Source organism: Chinchilla lanigera, unplaced genomic scaffold, assembly GCF_000276665.1.
Source record: "Chinchilla lanigera isolate Chin_1 unplaced genomic scaffold, ChiLan1.0 scaffold00077, whole genome shotgun sequence".
Lineage (NCBI taxonomy): Eukaryota > Metazoa > Chordata > Mammalia > Rodentia > Chinchillidae > Chinchilla > Chinchilla lanigera.
In genome coordinates, this window is record NW_004955478.1 from 10,221,517 (window position 1) to 10,241,616 (window position 20,100).

At 57.3% G+C, this 20,100-nt stretch overlaps 1 protein-coding gene across 13 annotated transcripts in view; it reads right to left on the reverse strand.

Moving 5' to 3' along the window:
* Positions 1 to 922: 922 nt before the first annotated feature.
* Mapt (microtubule-associated protein tau) overlaps positions 923 to 20,100 on the reverse strand; it is a 49,001-nt gene continuing 29,823 nt past the window's right edge. For 5 of the 13 annotated variants that reach the window (XM_005402265.1, XM_005402263.1, XM_005402262.1 and 2 more), the window contains 4 exons: positions 12,818 to 12,910; positions 9,445 to 9,526; positions 7,862 to 7,974; positions 923 to 4,522 (listed from right to left, as the gene is read on the reverse strand). In XM_005402265.1, the coding sequence (XP_005402322.1) occupies positions 4,307 to 4,522; positions 7,862 to 7,974; positions 9,445 to 9,526; positions 12,818 to 12,910 (504 nt within the window). In that variant the 3' untranslated portion in view covers positions 923 to 4,306. Of the gene's footprint in view, positions 4,523 to 7,861; positions 7,975 to 9,444; positions 9,527 to 12,760; positions 12,911 to 20,100 lie in introns of all 13 variants that reach the window. The other 8 variants (XM_013503150.1, XM_013503147.1, XM_013503145.1 and 5 more) reach the window with 2 other exon arrangements.

Genomic DNA, 20,100 nt, shown 5'->3' on the forward strand with positions numbered 1-20,100 from the left:
CTGGCTGCCACGTGACAGCGCCGTGTCTGTTTTCTGAGAACGGCTGAGTGCCGGGTGTCCTTGAACAAGGTGGGTTAGTGAGCGGGCCTGGTTCCCTCTCTCTTCTGTCTGAGGCGGTCGAGGTAAACATCTAGTGAGGCTGCAGTGACAGTTCTGAAAGCTGGGGTCCTGAGAACATTTTTCGTTGGCCGGCCTGTGGCTGCTCCTGTAGGTTAAAATCTGCTTCGCCGAAGCAGCTGTCTGCAGAGGTAGGCCAGGAAGATTTGAGGGAAGTAATTAAAACTTGGTGTGAAAACTTCAGGACTTTCACACGCCCTCTTTGTGACATTCATTGTTGGGGAGAAGCTATAGGTGTCTCCCCCCCCCCACGCTCGGTGTGAACCCCAGATCCTCACAGCAGCAAGTGCTGTAGCGCTGAGCTATCCACCTCCAGCCTCTGGTGTCCCTGTCCTGAATGAAAACATTCCTCAGTCTACAAGGTTCCAAAGGAAAGAACGGCAGCTGAGTGTGTGCGTAAGCCTGGGTGGCACCTGTGCCGTGGGTTCAGGTGACTGGCTTGTCCTCTGCTTCAGCCTGGGCCCTCTAGATTGACCTCCAGCGACAAAAATGGAATGTACGCCCACTCCCGCTTTCTCACTGGACCCGCTGGGGTGCGTCGTACACACCGCAGCGTGTGGGTTCGGCCGCGGGCCTGCTGACCGCCCTTGAGCTGGATGTGCCCAGCAGCGGAGTGAGACTCGGAATGGGGAACGAACGAGTCTGAACTCTTACTCCTCCACCGCTTCACAAGCTGCTCGTCTTGATGTCCAGCTTTAACAGTACTGCGTTTCCTGTCCTGAGTTCCCAAGGGCAGGAAAAGCTTGGAAATCATGTGTCTTACATCGTTTTCTTGTCCTTGGAATACCACGAACTGAGACTTTCATTTAATCAGAGTAATAACTTTATTTCCAAATTCACTTTTACAGCAACAGTGTAAATCATTTGTTAAAACACACAGTACACTATATGGACATTCACAAACAGGAAGCTAAGCTACGCTGATTCTGTGTCCCTCCCCCCACCCTCAGAAGTACCAAAGAAATCATGGGACTTGCAAGTGCTGGAAACGGACCTGCCCAGAACAGCAGATGCACAGGCTCGGTCTGTGAGGAGACTCCGGGCGGGGGCCCAGGGTAACCCTTTCCAAAGCCCGAGACAGTGGGAGGAGGCTCGTGAAGCCACAGACCCGTGCTGCCGGCCGCCTCTGCCCTTGTCCCCGCTGCTTGGTTTATTTGGGGAACAAAGACAAGGTAAGTAAGAGATCTCAGCAGCTGCTGCAAGCGTGGACTGCGTGGGGAGCCGGTGGGAGAGGTGACCCTGCAGTGCCAGCGGCTCAGGGAAGGACGCCAGGGCCTCAGGGACCGCAAAAGCTCAGCGAGCCAAGCAGCGGGATCTCAGGTTCCCACCTAGGCCTGACAGCCTGTACCTGGCGGGGAAGCGGGTGGGGTGAACTGGCTGCCCCGCAGCAGGGAGAGCCTGGGCGCAGCGTCGAAGCCCCAGGCCTCGAGCCCCGTGGCACCTCCGAAGTGTGGGTGAAATCGTGACAGGGTTACAAGGCGGCTTAACTGAAGCACTCCAAGACTGCCCTTTGCCCATGTGAAGTAGCTTACGTGTTCCTCCCTCCCCCCACCGCACAGCAAGCAATCGCGAACGGTACAGTCTCACCACTGAGGTGAGCTCAAATGGAAGTACTGATAAAGTGAACCCACAGCTTGAGGGACCCGGGCATACAGTATATATCCTGTCTAGCCCACCCCGGGACCTTGGCCTCTGAAGGTGGGGGAAAGGGAGCGGGGGAAGAGTGCCCAGCCCTGGGGGGATTGTCCGCATAATCGCCGCCCGGCAGTCCACCTGTCAGCATGGGCCTGGTCACCCTAAAGCCCTGATCTCCAGCCTGTCCCCAGGAGCCCACCTACTCACAGATGGTGCTGCAGGGCAGGCTGCGTGAACTGCAGGGGAAGGGAGGAGGTACGAGAAGGAACAGCCCAGACCCGGCCGTCACGCGGGCCGCACGTCTCAGCCACACTTGTCTCAGAGCGCTCTCGAGGACAGTGTGGACGCGGGCAGCAGGGAGCCTCAGGGTGAGGGGTCTGCCCGGCCAGCCCTCGGGTTTGCCTTTCATCAGACCTAAGCCAGAAAAGGCGGCCCCAGCCCGGGGCTGCCAAGTTTCTGCCAAGCCTGCGCCCCCACCCCCGCGGCAGAGTCTGTGCAAGACCAGCGAGCCGAGGAGGCTTTGGGAACCAGCAGTGTCTTCCGGCGGGCCCCTCCCTCCGGCAGGCAGCCCGGCCCGCTGGAGTCGTCCCGGTCAGGCAGTCCACCCGAGGCCGGCAGAGCAGACCGGCCCCAGGCCGGGGGCGCCTCCTGGCCTGCAGCTGTCCTCCCCAGCTGGCCCCGGGCTGCTGCTTGTGGTACAGTAGCTCGTAAGACCTCCTGGGGCTGCTGAGGGACTTGAGGCTGTGGCCGGAGAAGACCGGCTGCACGCTGCACGCCAGGCCTGGGGAGAGGGCGGCCCACGCCTCCGTCCTAGTCCTGGGCCTCGGGCCTTCGTAGTCGGGCGTCCTCAGCCAGAATCGGGTCTCTCAGGTCCCAGATGCTGATGAAACTCAAAACTTGGGCGGCACAGGAGGCGGAACCACGCTAGCCTGAGGCCGAGTTCCTACACGGCGCGGGGGTGCGCTAGAAACCTCTACAAGCATTTCAAGATACATGCGTCCTTTTTTTTTCTTTTCACTATCATAGTCACTCTTGTGAACCCAAACATAAAAAGACAAGTCCAACCACAATGCAACGGGGAGCGGATGGGGAGGGGAGGGCTGCTCGCACAGGTCAGGCTGCGTCGCTCCCGGCTGGGACTCGGGTAAGAACCGTTTTCCAAGGGGCATGTCCGTCATTTGGGGTACAGAAGGCTGGGTCCATGCGTGTGGAGGTGAACGGCGTGGGGCTCTGGGGCGGGCGGTCACGAGCTGGGGTGGGAGTGGGAGGCCGAGGGGGTCCGACCCTACTCGGAATCTTGTCTGCCCGTCCTGGCGCCATCGGTGACGAGCAGGACGTCCTCTGCCGCCAGCTCAAGGCAGGAAGCCTGGGGCCAGGCCGGGGGGAGAAGACGGTCTCCAGTGAACAAGGCAAAGAAGTCTAAGGGCAGTCCTGAATAGCGCACGCTGGCTCGCGCGTGACGGGAGGGCGAGGAGAGGGCCCGGCGAGGTCACTGGTTTCTGTGACAGGCACGTCGGTCAGATGAGTGGGATTTAAGCTAGCGCCTGAGCCCAGCCCTGTGCCTGGACCCTACTGCACGGCAGGTGCCCTCGCATGGAGCCAGTGTCCGTGACTGGGGTAGGTGGGGCACTCGGCCAGTGTGACGTAATGAGGGAGGGACAGTGACTGATGTGTCACACAGACCTGGGCACAGGGGCGGGCAGGGGCCTGCATGGCCGTGGAGGGCGTGGGAGGCTCAGGACGCACCTCCCAGGCACGCCCCGACCCTGTAGCCCCAGGCGCAGCCCGAGCAGGAGGCACCAGTGCTTACGAAGAGAACTGCTCGGCCCCACGGCCAGGCAGTTGCAGGCCTCGGAGCTCAGCGTGGCAGGGGCGGGGCTGCGGGAGAGCCGCCTTGCGCGGCGGGAGAGGAAGGCCGCAGCTCTGGGCGGAAGGAGTAATACCGCGCCACCGCCTGCCCCGTCGGCCGCGGGACAGCCTCCAAAGGGGCACGCGGCCCCGCAGATCCCAGAAGCCGCAAGGCGGGGTTGTGGCGGTCACTGAGGCCCCGCCGCCCCGCGCTCCTCCCGCCGTCCGTCCCTCCCGCGCCCAGCCTCGCGCCCGTGGCTGCACACACACACCCAGGCTCAGGCCCTCTGCGCTGCTGTCCCTGCGACACCCCAGGAGGCGGCCAGAGGCACGAGCACCCCAGTCCCTTGAAACCCCCAAACAGCTTTCCAGACCTCTCCTTCCCTCTTCTACTTGGGGGGGAGGAAATAAAGAACCGAAAGGAAATGCCCAGGAAATGGTGGGGGTGGCCATGTTTTTACACATTTTTAAAATATTATTAGCCCCCTGGTCAATTTGGAAGGATGAAATTTGCTCTTACTCCCATCACGGATTTTGAAGTCCCGAGCCAGAGCCGAGCGGCGAAAGCGGGTTAGGTGGTGGACCCCACCGACCCGTGTGGGGAGCAGCGGGGAGGGCAGAGGGCGAAGGGCCGGGTCAGTGTTCTTTTCTCCCACACTCTCTCGCTCTTTTCTCTCCACGATGACGGACCTCCCCGGGGGCCTGATCACAAACCCTGCTTGGCCAGGGAAGCAGACACCTCGTCAGCTAGCGTGGCGAGCTGCATCGAGTCCACCATGTTGATGCTGCCGGTGGAGGAGACGTTGCTGAGGTGCCGGGGAGACGTGTCCCCGGACACCACCGGGGACTTGTACACGATCTCCGCCCCGTGGTCCGTCTTGGCTTTGGCGTTCTCGCGGAAGGTCAGCTTGTGGGTTTCGATCTACAGGGAAGAGACGTGGGAGAGGGTGGGATGGATGGCAGGAGAAGGATGAGCCTAGCCAGCTGCCCCACAGGCCGTGGGTGGGAGAACGCTGGGCTTTAGATTTCCTGGACAGTCCGTGTGCGCGATCCTTCCCTCACCCGCGTGCTCCAGAGCTATCCCACACACGCACGGATGTGTGCTGTTTAACATGTGTAGCAACAACAGCCGGGCGTGGTGGCACGCCTGTAATCCCAGCACTTAGGAGGCTGAGGCAGGAGGATCGTTGCAAGTTCGAGGCCAGCCTGGGCTACAAAGTGAGCTCAAGGCCAGCCTGAACTGCACAGCGGGACCCTGTCTCAAAAAGACAAAAAAAAAAAGTGACAATATACACACGCTTGGCACTTTGGCTTTCAGCGTTAATGTCTTCTGTTCTCAGTACCGAGGGCTTTCTTGCGCTTGCTGATGCCTGCTCAGGACATGTCATCAGCAGATATAAACTGCAGATGTATTGAAATTTATCCACTCCCCTGCAGATGGGTATTTAATGGGTTTCAGTTTTTTGCTGTTACAAACAAGGCTGTGTATGAATGACTCTGAGTAACCTTGTACACACATCATTTCACACGTAAGCATCTTAGAAGCAGAATTGCTAGGTCAAAAGGCACTCTTTTTTTTTTTCCCCTGCGGTACTGAGGCTCATGCTAGTCAAGCACTCTACCCGTGACCTACACCCAAGCTCTGTGTACTGATCACTGTCCGCTTGCCACTGAAAGTCTTAGGGGAGAAGCTACCGCTCAAGAACTGTCCCTACAGCCACCAAAGCCAGCCGTGAGCCAGACATTCCTCCTCGCTAGTGACCAACGAGGAGTCTGAACACAGCCAGGAGCCCAAGGCACGCTGGGAAACGCGGAAGTGGGAAGCACTATGTGTATAACTCACCCCCAACAGCAGGCCCTGTAATCCTCAAGATTGCTCTCGTCCCCACCCTGAGCACATGGCGAGGCCGGAACGAATGTATACACATGTGCACCCACACACCGCCTTTCTCCAAACAGCTGCGGCCCCGCGGGCCCCATAGGCAGAGCCCCTCCTGCAGACCCTACACGAGCTCATACGGAGAAACCGGGCTCCCCCTGAGGCTGCGGGCACGTTTCTCACTTGGGCTTACTTTCGTTTGTTTTGCAGTACTGGGACTGAATCCAGAGCTTTCACGCTGAACTACATCCCAGCCCTGATCGTTTTTATTTTTATTCTGAGACAGGGTCTTGCTAAATTGCCCGGGCTGGGCTCAAACTTGCATCCTCCTGCCTCAGCTTCCCAGAGTATTGGGATTATAGGTGTCTACCACCACGCCTGGCTAGGATCCCTGTTCTGAAAGAGACCCCTTCCATAGTACCGTATTTGAAAGGCTACTTGAGAAAAATTTTGATAAGAACACTGACATTATTATTATTTTATTTCATTTCTGAGATGGGTCTCCCTGTGTAGCCCAGGCCAGCCTGGAACTTGCAATTCCCCTGTCTCAGCCTCCTGAGCAGATGGGATGACAGGCCTGCACCACCATACCTCGCTTTATGTTAATGTTTTTTCAGGGCTTTGTCTCTTACCAAAAAAGCAATAGACACCTAGGAATCCCAAAACTTCCCAAACTGGAAGGAAGCCGGGGCTGATCATGTGCTCCGCTGACTGTGGGCAGTTTTGCTCTCACACTAGGGAAATGAGTCCCAGGAGGGCCGAGGCTCTGTTAGCTGTCCTGGGACGGCGTCTTCGGAGCAGGAGCAGGGCCTGCCTACCCTTTCTGGGCCAGCACAGAAATAAGTAAGCAATGGAGAAGCTGAGAAGTTTGGACTCAAAAGTGTCTGACTCAGGTTCTTAGAGGACTGCGCCACGCCAGGCAGCGTCCAGTCTCTTTTGGGTCTCAAGCCCCCTGGGATGTAGATATTCCCACCCTATTTTGCTGAAGAAGAAATAGAGGCTGAAGGTCTGCAGATCTTGCCTAAATGAGACCTCCAGGCAGAGGCCAGCCTGGAGCTTTTTCCAGGGCATAGACGCTTCCAGAGACTGCAGAAACCTCCCTTCACCAGGGAATCTCAGCAGCCCAGGCCTGCCCCCGGCACACTGGGTCAGACTGTGGGCTGGCGCCAGGCGAGAGGATGACTAAAGCTCCCCGGGCCAGGAGGCCGCCTTAAACCAGGCAGGTGTGGAGCGGCAATGGAGTCCTGGGCTCTGACGGAGACCCCTGTCCACTTCCCAGGGAACTGGGCCCTCCTCTGTGCTCCTCAGGCACCGGCCTCCCGTCCGTCCGTCTCCCTGCTTCCGACAGGGACCCAGGTCCTGGGCAGAGCTCGAGCACTTGGGGCAGCAGAAGTGCCACCGAAACTTGTTTCACCTGGTTCTCCAGACACCCCAGAGCGGGCACCCTGGGAGCCGGGAGGCGCGGGCCGTCTGGGGGCAGGACTCCCCGCCTGCCCTCACCCCAGGGCGCCCTGTCTGGGGTGATCAGACCGGCGAATGCTTCTCCACAGAACTAGGCCGGCGGCCATTCCCCCAGCAGAGCTGGGGTGTGCCTCCCCGCTCAGAACCAGGGCCAGGGGGGCAGGGGCTGCAGAGGAGGCCCAGAGTGCGGTGCGGGGCTGGCCAGGGCAGGGGCCTCCAGGCTGCCGCCCAGCGCCGCACGCTGATAGGCCAGCTGCCACTTCCGGCCCGCTGTGCTTCTCACACAGGCTGAGGTGGGGTCTCCGCCTGTTCGAGGACATCCGCCACCAGGGGCTGGGAAGGGAGCCCCGCCCAGAACTGCAGAGGAAAGTGCAGCAGGCGGCCAGGCACACCGTGCGGGGGCGGTGCTCAGGGGCCCTCGCCAGCCCCGCACGGACATCCACGGCCGGGAGCCGCTGGGGACTGTGCGGTCCGGCAGCCTCCGTGTGGACACTTCCCTGATGGACAGGCAGATCTCAGCGTCCCCGCCTCGTGCTAACTACTGAGTCACCCAATAGAAATCAGGCTGCCCCTGGGACTTGGGGTACCGGGGCGGCTCTGGGGACGGCTGTGTGCCCTCGGGGGCGCCTGCGAGCCCGAGGCCCGGGACACTGGTTCTCACTGTAGACGGCGTTAGAAGTCACACGGCAGCTTTGAAACCTCCAGATCCCGGGTGTACCTGAAACCAACCAGTCCACGTCTCCAGCTCACATCTCAGTGACGCAAGGGGCGGCTGGCGCCTGGGCCCGAGGTCCTAGCTGCTGCTGAGAGTCAGCCTCAGGCCAGGGCAGAGCAGCCTTCGCTTCCTTCTTGGAAGACTGGACGGGCCTGGTCCAGCCGGCACCGCACCCACACGCGCCTCCTCCCCGCCCTGCCCCGTACCTTCTTATGGCCTCCGCCAGGGACGTGGGTGATGTTGTCCAGGGACCCGATCTTCGACTGGACTCTGTCCTTGAAGTCCAGCTTCTCAGACTTCACTTCCACCTGGCCACCTCCTACAACACGCAACACAGACATCCTCTTCTATGGTTTGGTGGACTTCGCCCACCTTAAACACGGTCTGCAGCCTAGAGTGACAGGGGCCAGGGCCTGCTGGGGGCACAGCAAGATGAGGTCAGCCCCCACCGCTCTGGAGGGCCCCTGACGTGACTTTCACACTTACTCCAACGGAGGCTGAGCAAGGGATTCTGGGCCGAGCCCGCCCTTCGGGGTTGGTGAGACCTGCTTTCCCTAGAGAGGGTTTGGCTACAAGTCCTTGCAAAGGGCTTTAACATGGTTTGCCTCCTTTGTAATCAAGGTATGCATCAAATATTTACTCTGCAAACTCTTCCTCCTCAGATGTCACAAGAGTAAACAATAGCTCATTCCAGGAGAAATTACGTTAAAATCTAAATTGGCAAATTTCCAACAAAAGAAATCTTTTTATATCAACATCCTGTGAGCTACAACCCCACAAGACCTTGGAATCAAATCAAATGTCAAACTAAAGATCCTAGGCCAGGCGTGGCGGTGCACACCTGCCATCCCAGGACTCCGCAGGCTGAGGCAGGAGGATCACTGCCAGTTCGAGGCCAGCCTGGGCTGCAAAGTGAGTTCAAGGCCAGCCTGAACTGCATAGTGAGACCTTGTCTCAAAAAGACAAAACAACAACAATAAAAACAAAAATCCCTAAAGATCTGGCCCTCTCTCTCCCTCCCTGGCTCTTCCTGCTATGCAGCTACTAAAATTCTAGGTAAATAAAATTAGTTCCTCGGCTGCACTAGCCTCATTTCAAGTACTCCACAGCCACATGGGGTTAGTAGCTACACTGGACAGCACTGACAGATTTCTCCACTGCAGACAGATGGACAGCACTGGCTTCTCTACAGTGCAGGAGAAGAGTGGCATGGCTGAGCTCTAGTAATCTCGTTTTCTGTTTTTGCAAAGCCACAGCCAACTAGGTGTGGTGGCGCACGCCTATAATCCCAGCACTCAGGAGGCTGAGGCAGGAGGATTGTTGCAAGTTCAAGGCCAGCCTGATTTGCATAGCGAAACCCTGTCTCAAAAAGACAAAAACAAAAACAAAAAAATCTCAAAGCCACAGCCAGAGCAGAGCCTTGGCCCAGGCGTCTCACGTTGCAGCTGGTGTGTGAAGAATCCCCCGCGTTGGCTTGGGACCCCTTTGGGGGCCGGGCCAGGCCCGGAGCCAGCCCGGAACACCTCGCACACAGCCCGTTGCAGAGCCGTGGCTGAACCAAGACCAGCCCTTCGCCCCCTCCACCCTCCTTGTGGCCAGCGCAGTCCTGCGCAGGGCAGCCTGGGGCGGCCACGGGTCCCAGGCCCCGCAGGTTCCACGTGTACCACTCAGCCTGCGGGTCCTCCCTTCCCAGCTGCTTCACCCACCACACGCCCCCCACAGCACCTTCCTCTGCCAGCCCCGCCTTCTCTTTTCTCTCCAACCCTCACCTGCTGCAAGGGCTACCTACCTGGTTTGTGGTGGATGTTGCCCAGGGAGCCGCACTTGGAAGTCACCTTGCTCAGGTCCACTGGTTTGTAGACTATTTGCACCTGGGGGTAAGAGACGCGCAGACAGACACACAGAGAGACAGAGAGAACAAAGTGGGATTACTTTACGATGGGCGTGACAGTGAAAAGCAGCTGCCTGAGCCTGGGCCACTCGCTCCGTGGTTCCCATCTCCAGCAAGAAACACACCCAACTGGGGTGGAAAAATGTGTTGTTGAAACTGGGCCAACCTGCTCCCAAGGGAGCTGGGTCTTCACAGAATAGCGGTGGGGTTGGAATTCGGGCCCTGCAGAGCAAAAGGCCCTCAGGGAGAAACAGGAACGCCTGGTCATGGTGAAGGGTCAGACCGTTTATTGAGCAACTACTTCACTGTGAAAACGTTACTCCGTTCACCAACACGAAACTGACCGATCACATTCAGGGAAGACACAGAGGAGAAAGTGCCCCGCATGATCAGTACGTGCAGCCTTCACCGCAGCCTCTACCAAAGCAGCACAGTGACGCGGAGGGCGGGCAGGTGCACAGCACAAGCACAGATTCAGTGTCTCAGCACACGGGAGCAGACGCAGACGTGGAAGAGCCCAGTGCCCGTCTGCCTGCAGGGAATGACAGGCCCCGAGCCACCCGCTGACCTCAGCTCCCCTGCGGGGTGCCCAGGGGGTGCAAAGCTATGGCTGCGAGCGGCCAGGACGGCCAGTTACTGGGTGCCGGGGTCTCCGACCGACCTCGTGTGGACACGGGAGGCTCTGCGAGAGAAGGCCTCGAGTGTGAGAATCAGCTCAAAGCCAGCAGATAAAAGAGTTTCTACTTAGGTCCAAGTGGGACAGTCACACACTGTCAGTTCGAGGCCGTGCTGGCATTTGCTGTTCACCGGCAGAGGGAAAGGAAGGGCAGGAATGCGTGGGGAGGGTGGGGTGCGCCTGCACCCAAGGCGGGTGGGAGCGGAAACCCTAAGGATTTCAAAGCTCCAGGTCCCCAGGTGTCGCGGTCGCTCACAGCAGACGGGAGAGCTTCGGAGGGGGCCGGGAGCGCCTGAGGATGCGTCTGCACACCTGCCCCGGGCACAGGGCGTCCTCAAGGACATTTGGAAGAAGCCAAAATCTTTTGTTTTTCTGAGACAGCGTCTCGCTCTGCAGCTCAGGCTGGCCTCAAACTCACTGTGACCCTCTTGCCTCAGCCTCCCGAGCGCTGGGGTTACAGGCGTGCGGCACCACGCCGAGTTTACTGAAAGAAGCCACATTTCGAGGACAGGGACCATCTGTGGATAGGCCTGGGACAGCACGAGCTCCTGGCCGGGTGGGCAGAAGAAGGGAGCTGGTGGAGGCCGAGCGGCGCGGCCGGGAGCAGAGCCACACTCCCTTTCCTCTGGCCTGGGCAAGGGCAGCAGTGAGGGAACCAGGACGAGGTCGGGGCAGGAGACAGCAGCTGAAGGGCCGGAAGAGAAGGGAATGGCGGGCAGGCCCCCTGGGCAGGTGGGCAGGAAGACCAGGGCAGGTGGAGGGAGGGCAGAGGCGGAGAGGGGCCTGCAGCCCAGCACAAGGGGCGGCATCCGAGCAGGAGGAGGGGCAGGGCTTCCCCAGTGAGAAGCCCGTCCAAACAGGGAGGGGCAGGGAGCAAGGGAGAAGCAGGATCTAGCGCCCCAGGATGCCAGAGGCTGACGGGGTACAGGGACTCACAACCCCATCAGGTTTCTCCAGGGGGCTCTCTCTGAAGACAAGGAGTGTGCTCAGGGTCAGCCTGGGCTATCTTGTGGCTCTATCTGAGGTCACAGGCTAGCCCACCCGCTGGCACAGTGCAGGAGATCCTGAAGGAAGCCCCCGGTGTCCCGTGCACTACAGCTGCTCTGGGACAGTGGAGTACCTGTCACCAGAAGGAGCAGGCCGCACGGCCCATGTGCTTGTTCTTCCCGCCTTCCCTGCAGGACCATCCACCTCTTGCGGCCCGCGGCCCTGCCGGCCAGCTGGACAGGGGTCACACGACAAAGTACACGGCCTTTCTCCTCTGGCCTGAGCAGGCACCAGCAGAGCCGGAACGCAGGACCCAGAGCCAGAGTCACTCAAATAACAACGGCCCAGGGGCCCAGGGCCCAGCCGTGCGCAGCGGAGGGTGTCTGCAACCTCTCCTCTCGCAGAAGTCAGTAAGTGGGAGGGACGGGAGCGCAGGGGGCGGGGCCAGCACAGACACGGAGCAGACACCGGAGGGGAGCCTTAGTGAAGCCCATGCAGCAGCCGGAGGGCAAGCGCTTGCTATTCAGAGGCCTGGAGCAGGAGCGGGGCAGGCGCCGGGGCGAGACAGCACATTGCAAGAATAAACCTTCCAGGCGAGCTTCACGCTCTGCGGGGAGAGCCCGCGCAGGGCTCCGGCACTCACACGGTGCTGCCGTCCAGCAGCCAGGTCCTCGCTCCCTGGGTGGGTCTCGGTCCCCCTTCCCTAAATTCTTTCAGAGACAGGGCCTCACCAAGTTGCTACATTTCTCACACTGGGCTCAAACTTGCAATCCTCCTGCCTCAGCCTCCCGGAGTGCGAGGATTGCAGGTGTGCAGCACCCTGCCTGGCTAAGGGCCTCAAATCCCCTCGTTCCCAGGCGTCGAGTTCACGCACAGCTCACCGGGAAGAGCCTGAGGATGCGCTCACACACAGGGAGGCAGCAGGCTGACCCGCGGTGAGCCCAGGGACGCGGAAGTGAGGGTCAAGCCCCGCATTTCACAGTCACAGCACTGTGACCCAGGGCGTCCCCGGGGTACTCGGGGGAAACCACGCGTGGGCTGGCTGAAGGTGGCACTTCCCTTCGGACTGACCCCAGGCAGCGTCACCCGTGCCCTCCTGTGCCGCCTTGAGTCTCGGCCTGGGTGGGGTGGAGCTGGTGTAAACCTCCCCTGAGAGGCTCAGGACGCGGCTCCTCCCTGGAAGATGCAGGGGCCCGAGTGGGCAGAGCCTGGCCCTCTCGCCCTTAACGTGGGACAGGGAGGCCTCTGCGTCCACCTGTCAGAGCAAGTGGCCACCTGCCCACAGCACAGCCTCAGGTGGGCTCTCCCAGGGCAGAGAGCGGGGCCAGTGACGGGCACCGTTCTGTGAGGACCCAGCTTCCCGGGGAGGGCCATCGGGGCACCGCCAGCCTCTCTGTGCTGCCCCCCCAGCCTCCGGGGCCGGGGCGCTGCCTGGAACACGAGGCCTGGGAACAGCCACACAGCGCGGGGATTTGGACCCCGGGGCACACGGGCGCTCCTGAGCCCAGGGCGATTTATTCTATGCAATGCCTGCCAGGTGTACACACTCACGCCACTTCCCACGACGGAGACCGCAGAACGGTGCGTGGAAAGCGTGACGGTACTCACACTGCCGCCGCCCGGGACGTGTTTGATATTATCCTTTGAGCCACACTTGGACTGGACGTTGCTAAGATCCAGCTTCTTATTAATTATCTGCACCTTTGACAGCCAGAAAAAAGGGTGAGTGACACAGCAGGCACGGATCCCACCGCTGTGCGCCCACGCGGCTTCCTGTCCTCGGTGGGAGCACAGGTGTCGGGGGCGGGTCAGGGCGTCTCCCCGGGGGTGCGCGGGGGAGGGCAGGCTGCCCACAGGAACTGCAGCCGTGCGGCCCGAGACTCCAGCACTGGCCCCCGGGGAGGCACTGGCTTCCCAGAGGCGCTTGCGTGTGGAGAGGGTCGCTCCAGAAGCGCTGGACAGGCCTGTAAGTCGGAGGAAGGCTCAGCAGGCTGGGGCGGCAGGAAAGGGGCCCGACTACTCCGGTACAGGAGCGGATCCCAAGTCCCTGCTGTCGTCGTTCACGCCTCCGCCCGGAGCTCTGGGAGAACCCGCTCTCAGGCCTGCCGGGCGCGGGAGTCACACGTAGATTTTGTTTGCAAGAAAGCTGCAGGCCTGGCGAGTCGGGCTCAATGTCACAGCGCCGGCCTAGCACACGCGAGGCCCCGGGTTCCATTCGGGGTGGAGGGGACCCTCAGACCCACCCTTGACCTAGGATCAGAATCTTCAGACTCTTAAGTCCTACGCTCGGGACAAGTGCCCCTGTGACTGCCACGCAGCTGATCTGAGAGTCCCGGACCCGGGGAACTCACGGGCCTCACCCTGCAGACAGACAGTGCCCCTCGCGGGAGGGCCCCGCCTGCGGAAGATGGGAGACCGCGCTCCTTCCACCGCCCCGCACGCCAGGCACCCGCAGGAGCCTGAGCCCCAGCCTGCTGCGCTCTGTCTGATCTCAGCGGCTCTGGAAGCGGGTTTGGCACCCGGCCCCCCGGCTGCATTTCTGGGGCTTCCTCTTTCTCCGGCTCCAAGGAAAAGTATGGAGGTGATTTTTCCCTAATTTGTCTAAAAACTGTGAAAAATGGGGGCTGGGGATTTAGCTCGGCGGCACAGGGCCTGCCGGGCAAGCGCAAGGTTGTGAGTTCGATTCCTGGTCCCGGAAGAAAAACAAAAACAAAAATAAAAACTGTGAAATGGGCAACCACAGCTCAGAGACAGAGGGAAAGAGCCCTGCACTGTGTCTGCCGGGCCGTGGATGCTCAGAGCCTCAGGGCTCTGTGCGGAAATAGTGCCTCCTGGTTTGTGTTAATTACCACATAAACCGGTGCCAGATGGCGTTCCTAATCACAAACCAGCAGTGCTGATCTGCTTTCTGAAAATGTGAAAAGGAAACTAGGCCTCACTTGGTGCCTTCGTGAGTGCTAGGGCTGGGGACCAAGACCTGTGGAGACAGGCTGGGGGCCTTCCGCGGCTCCTTTATGTCCCAGCTGTACCAGTCTGAATCTTAACTCCTCAGAATCAGATATCTAACCTACCTCTTCATTTTCTTTTCCATTTCTTTAAATAAAAATCAAGCAGGAGCCAGGCATGGTGGTGCACACCTGTAATCCCAGCATTCTGGGAGGCTGAGGCAGGAGGATCATAAGTTTGAGTCCATCCTGGGAAACCTATCAGCTTAACCACACCCTGTCCCCCAAAATAATTATGTGTATATATATATCAATCAGTGCTTTCCTAGCACACACTGAGGCCCTGGATATCATCTCTAGTATTGCAAAAAATCAACATTATTTCATTAGAAAATATAACATGCTTTTTGAAAACAGAGGTTTAAAAACCAAAAAGTTTCCTTACCAACCTAACACAACCACTAATGCGTTTTATTCTATTTCCTTGGGTCTCGTGTATGCATAATACCACCCTACACATACAAATGATAGAATTATTGTGTTCATGTAATCTCAAATCCTGCTTCACTAAGTAACATCATATCCTAAGCATTATCATTATTATTATTATTTGTTGCCCAAGTTGGCTTTGAACCCCTGGGCTCAAGTGAGCCTGCATTTCGGCCCCTAGGTGGCTGGGACCATAGGCTTAGGCCATGGTGCCCGGCTTGGCATTATTTATTTATTTATTTATTGGTACCGGAAATCGAACTCAGGACCTTGCGCTTGCCAGGCAGGTGCTGTGTCGCTGAGCTACATCCCCGGCCCCTAGGTGTTATTTTTAATACTATGTTCCATTCTGTTTTGTGAATATTGTTCCTGTGCCATCAAACATCTGCGCTGACTCCACTGTAAATGCCCGGCCGCCCATGAACAGCTTTCTGCAAGGAATTCTCCATGTGATGGATTATTTTCACAGCAGAGTCCTAGAAATAGAGTTTCTGGGTCAAAGTTATAAATATTCTAGCACCTCTCAATATGACTCTCCAAGTGGCTTTCCAAACGGCGTGGACTGGCTTTCCCCGTGAGCACTACTGAGAAAGCCAGCTTCACCCTACTGCTGCCAGGACTGGTTACCCAAATGATTGGTTTGGCTCTTACCCACTTGATTATTTCCAGGCAGAGATAAGCTCTTCCAGGTCAAGGGCATGGGCTGGCAGTCAAAAAGCTTGGGCAGGAATCCTGGCTCAGCCACTGACTTTAGCTAAGCAACTTAAACTCTCTTTGCCTCAGCCTCCCCATCTGTAAAATGGGGACAATAACGGTACAGACCTCCTAGAGTCTTTGAGAGACGAAATGAGTTAACACCTTGAAAACACTAAAAATAAGGCCTAGACATAATAACTATGCAGTAAATGGCAGCTATTATTATCCCTGTCGCCGCAGAATAACTCAAAGTCATAATTATAATGCAGTGTCATAAAAATGGTTTTGGTGATTTCTTTGACCAAAATAAATGCAGATACTCTCTTGGCTTGTTCAGCATGCCTTCCTTACTGAGTTGCTCTTTTACTCTCCTGTTGTGTTTTTTTTCCGGTACCGGGAATTGAACTCACGACCTTGCGCTTGCCAGGCAGGCACTGTGCTGCTGAGCTAAATGCCCAGCCCCTCCTGCTGTGTTGATAGGTGTATTTTTAAATTTTTTTTATTTTTTTGGTACCGGGAATCGAACTCAGGACCTTGCACTTCCCAGGCAGGCACTTGTGCCACTGAGCTATATCCCTGGCTACTGCATGCTTTTATATACATCTCTCCCCTGGTGTTTCAGTTCAGAGCTGGACAGTGACTGTGGCTTTTCTGCCCGCTGTCACCCTCGTTCAGATAGGGCACCGCCGGAAACCCGGAGAGGCTCGGCAAGTCCCACGAGAGCTCAGGTCCGGGTCTCTCCGTGGCCACCGGTCGTCCACGTGACGACGTTTTGCCGGAGTTGTCCTGAGGCTACTGCCTCATGCACCAACTCCATGAAAACCGTGATCCTTTTGGACCCCAAAGTTTCCTCCTGCCCGGCTCCAGGGCAGAAGGGCTGGGAGAGGCTCCTCCCACTGCTGACGGGGTCACCGTCACCTCTGCAGTGTGTGCGCGGCACGGTGCTGGGGGTCAAACCCGAGAGGGTGCCGGGCAAGCTCTCCGCCCCTGAGTGCACCCTCACTCCTTCCTACTTTTCATTTTGAGACACACTGTCACTAAGTTGCCCACGCTGGCCTCAAACTTGAGATCTTCCTGCCCCAGCCTCCAGAGTGCTGGGGTTACAGGTGTGCCCCACTCTGCCAGACTTCGCCCTCAGATTTTTTTTTTTTTTTTGTACCAGGAATTGAACTCAGCACCTTGCGCTTGCCAGGCAGGTGCTTATGCAGCTGATCTATATCCCTGGTCCCCACCCTCAGATTTTTTTTTTGGGGGGGGGGTTTCCGCCGGTACCGGGAACCGAACTCACGACCTTCCGCTTGCCAGGCAGGCGCTTTTGCTGCTGAGCTAAATCCCCAGCCCCCCACCCTCAGATTTTAAAGACTGCTACATGAACTCCTCTGGGAATCTTTTTTTTATTCGTAACTTTTCACTGGATACGTCTCAGAAACAGATGTGCTTGCTTTCAAAAAGGAAGGAGGGCACGTTAGAATTAGAAAATACACCAGTGATGAAACAAGAGCATTTTAAGGATAATGTTAAAATAAGGGGCGGTAATTGAAACTGACAAGGATGAGACTGGTTCTTACATTGAGCTTTGAGCTTCCTAGAAGTGAAAGCAAACACGGAAACGTGGTGGGTTATATAACTCTCCTTATTTGACAAAGAAAACCAGTTTTTCAAGGAAGATAACCTTGTTTTCCGTACTAATCCATAAAAGAAACTAAGCAAGTGAATGGAAGGACATTAAGCAATCCCTCAAGGCCAGCAAGACACACATAAACACTTCCCCCCCAGGGGGCCTTGTCTAGTTCCAACTTCACAAAAAGGCAACAAGCTTTTGCCGGGATTTGACAATAAACACGAGGATATTTACAAAGCAGACCCGAGTTACTGTTCGCCCTCCCACGAGGTCAGGCCCCATTACTGAATTAAAGATTTACAAAAAGGGAGGGAAAAGGCTTCCGTCTGGCATTATAAAATGGAATCCTGAAATTTAATTTCTCAGCTGGAGTAACACGGTATTGAGCTTCAGTTCTGGACAGACACTGGAAATACTCATCAGGGGAGAGAACAGCGTCCCGGAAGCTCCATGTTTTGAGCTGGGGCACTCAGGAGAGAAGGGCTGTGGTCCGGGCCCTGGAGGAGCGGCTGCGGGGTGGGGGTGGGATGAGTGGGGTGCCGGGCCGGTCCACTTCGGTGCACACCTTCTCCCAGAGAACGCAAGCTGTCCCAGGCTCTCACTGGGCTTTGATCTGGTTCTGTCTGAGCTCAGACTTCTTGTTTTTTTTTTTTTGGTTTTTGGTTTTCCCCGGTACCGGGAACCGAACTCACGACCTTGCGCTTGCCAGGCAGGCGCTTTGCCGCTGCTGAGCTCAGATTTCTCAGGCTGCTCCTGCCCTGGCCCCAAGTCTCCAGCCCGCCTCCCCCAGTGCCCAGACCAGCTCCGGCCCGTCTCCAGCACCTCCTGGTGCCTCCCCAGGGCTGGCGGCCAGCGCAGCGCTCGGACTGAGGTTTCCCAGCTGGGCGCTGCAGGCCCGCGGCAAGCCTTGTCTTCCAGCGCAAGGTGGTCAGCCCCGGAACTGCTATGGGAAACTCTATCTCCTATCAAGTCAGCCGGTCAAAGAAGAGATCACACGACAGGGGACTCGCCTTTAGAATCAGAGGCGCTGTCCTTTAAACGGTAACTTCCCCACCCTTCTTTAAGATGATTTCACTCGTCCATGAGTTTTCCGAAGCACGGACACACAGGTACAGGACCGGGTGCCGGAGGTCTCAGGGCTGCAGAGCTGTCCCAGGGAGGGTCTGTCAACCCTGGTGCAGGAGGCAAACTAACCCAGGCTCTAATTCATTTTATTCCACGCGTACCCTTTAAAATGCGACAGCTGGGACTCTGTTCACAAACATAAAGCTTTTTTTTTTTTTTCTTTTTTTTGTCTTTTTGAGACAGGGTCTCGCTATGCAGTTCAGGCTGGCCTTGAGTTCACTTTGTAGCCCAGGCTGGTCTCAAACTCACGATGATCCTCCTGCCTCAGCCTCCCGAGTGCTGGGATTACAGGCGTGCGCCACCACCCCAGGCAACAAATTCAGTTTTGAGGAAGAATAGCCACAAGGGGGTATGAAGAGTGGGTCCAAAAACGGAGACGGTCATTTACAGCATTCTATCGCCATCTTATGGCCATCTGGAGGATTGCAACGCAAGCCTTGGGGAGCTCTACAGCTTGGAAGTTTTTTGTCCCCAGGTTCCGCCCTTTAACCGGCCTAGACATTCGGCTCCACCTACCCAGAGCCGGTCCGGCCACCTCCATGCCTGAGCACTGAACGGGCAGTACACAAAAGTTTCTGATTTCCAAGTGTTTGTGGTAACTTGCAGATATGTAAAGACCATTCTGTTTCAGTCATTACGTTACGGTTAGAGAATAAAGAAGGGCCGTGTCTGCCGCCCTGTATTCATAGGTGTTTTTCCTTTTCCTTTCTTTTTGGTACTGGGGACTGAAATCAGGGCCTTTGCACTGAGTTACATCCCCAGCCACTTTTAAAAATTTTTAATCTTAAAGGCTGGACAAGGTTAGAAGCTGTGCACCTCCTCCTGAACTGGACGGGGCTGGACGAAGTCTGCACCCTGCGGCCGGGCCTGTGCGGGACAGGAGTGCTCAGGGAGTGTTTTGGCAACGAAGTGAACAAAGCTCTGCGGATCTGTGTATTTTCTTTTTTTTTTTTTTGGTCTTTTGTCTTTTCTTCCGGTACCAGGAATCGAACTCACGACCTTGCGCTTGCCCCGCAAGCGCTTTGCCGCTAAGCTAAATCCCCAGCCCCAGCTCTGCGGATCTGAAGAACAGCGTGTCTGACCAGGGCCTGGCCTTCTCGTCACCCGTGCCTCCGTCTAAATCACTGACCGGAAAAAATATAAAATCTGTTTTTCTGCTTTATGCATTTTCTCTGCTTTTCTGATTTGCCACAGTGAACTTGTCTTACTCTAGGAATCCAAAATGAAAAAAGAAAAAGATTTCTTTTGGTTTTTTGAGATAGGATCTTGCTGTAGTTCAGGCGAGCCTTGAATTCACTATGTAGCCCAGCTAGCCTGGAACTCACAGTGATCCTCCTGCCTCAGCCTCTCGGGTACTGGGTTAAGAGTCGTGGGCCGTGACACTAGGCTGAAAATGAAATGTTTTTAAAAGAAAAATGCAGATAATGTTGGAGGACCAGGAGGGTGGAATAAAAGTGGGTACTGAAGGACAGGAGGGTCTGGAGCTTCGGGTCCTGGAGAGCCACCTGGGTTGTTGTTTTTGTTTTTGTTTTGTCTTTTTGAGACAGGGTCTCACTGTGCAGTTCAGGCTGGCCTTGAGCTCACTTTGTAGCCCAGGCTGGTCTCGAACTCGCAAGATCCTCCTGCCTCAGCCTCCCGAGTGCTGGGATTACAGGCATAGGCCACCACACCCGGCTTCGCCCTTTTTCTTGCTTTTTCTTTTTCCCAGAGGCCACGGCGTTGGTCTTGCTGCTGCAGCTGAGCTGTCTCCTTTCCGGCCGTTCTCGAGGTCTCACTGAATTTAGGGGAGGCTGTCGCGGCTCCTCGCCACCTCTCACTTCTGGCCCCAGGAACCCCAGGGAGGCCACTCGCTCTTGTTCTGTTTCTGTGAGGGAGCACGGGCTCCTTCTCCTCCAACCGCGTGGTTGACACGGGCGCGCCGTCCCCCCAGCCACACCCCCTCACCGGGCAAAGCCGGGCTGGGCGGCGGGGCGAGCTGGGCGGCACCAGCCCGAGGGGCCTTCCGGGCGCACCCC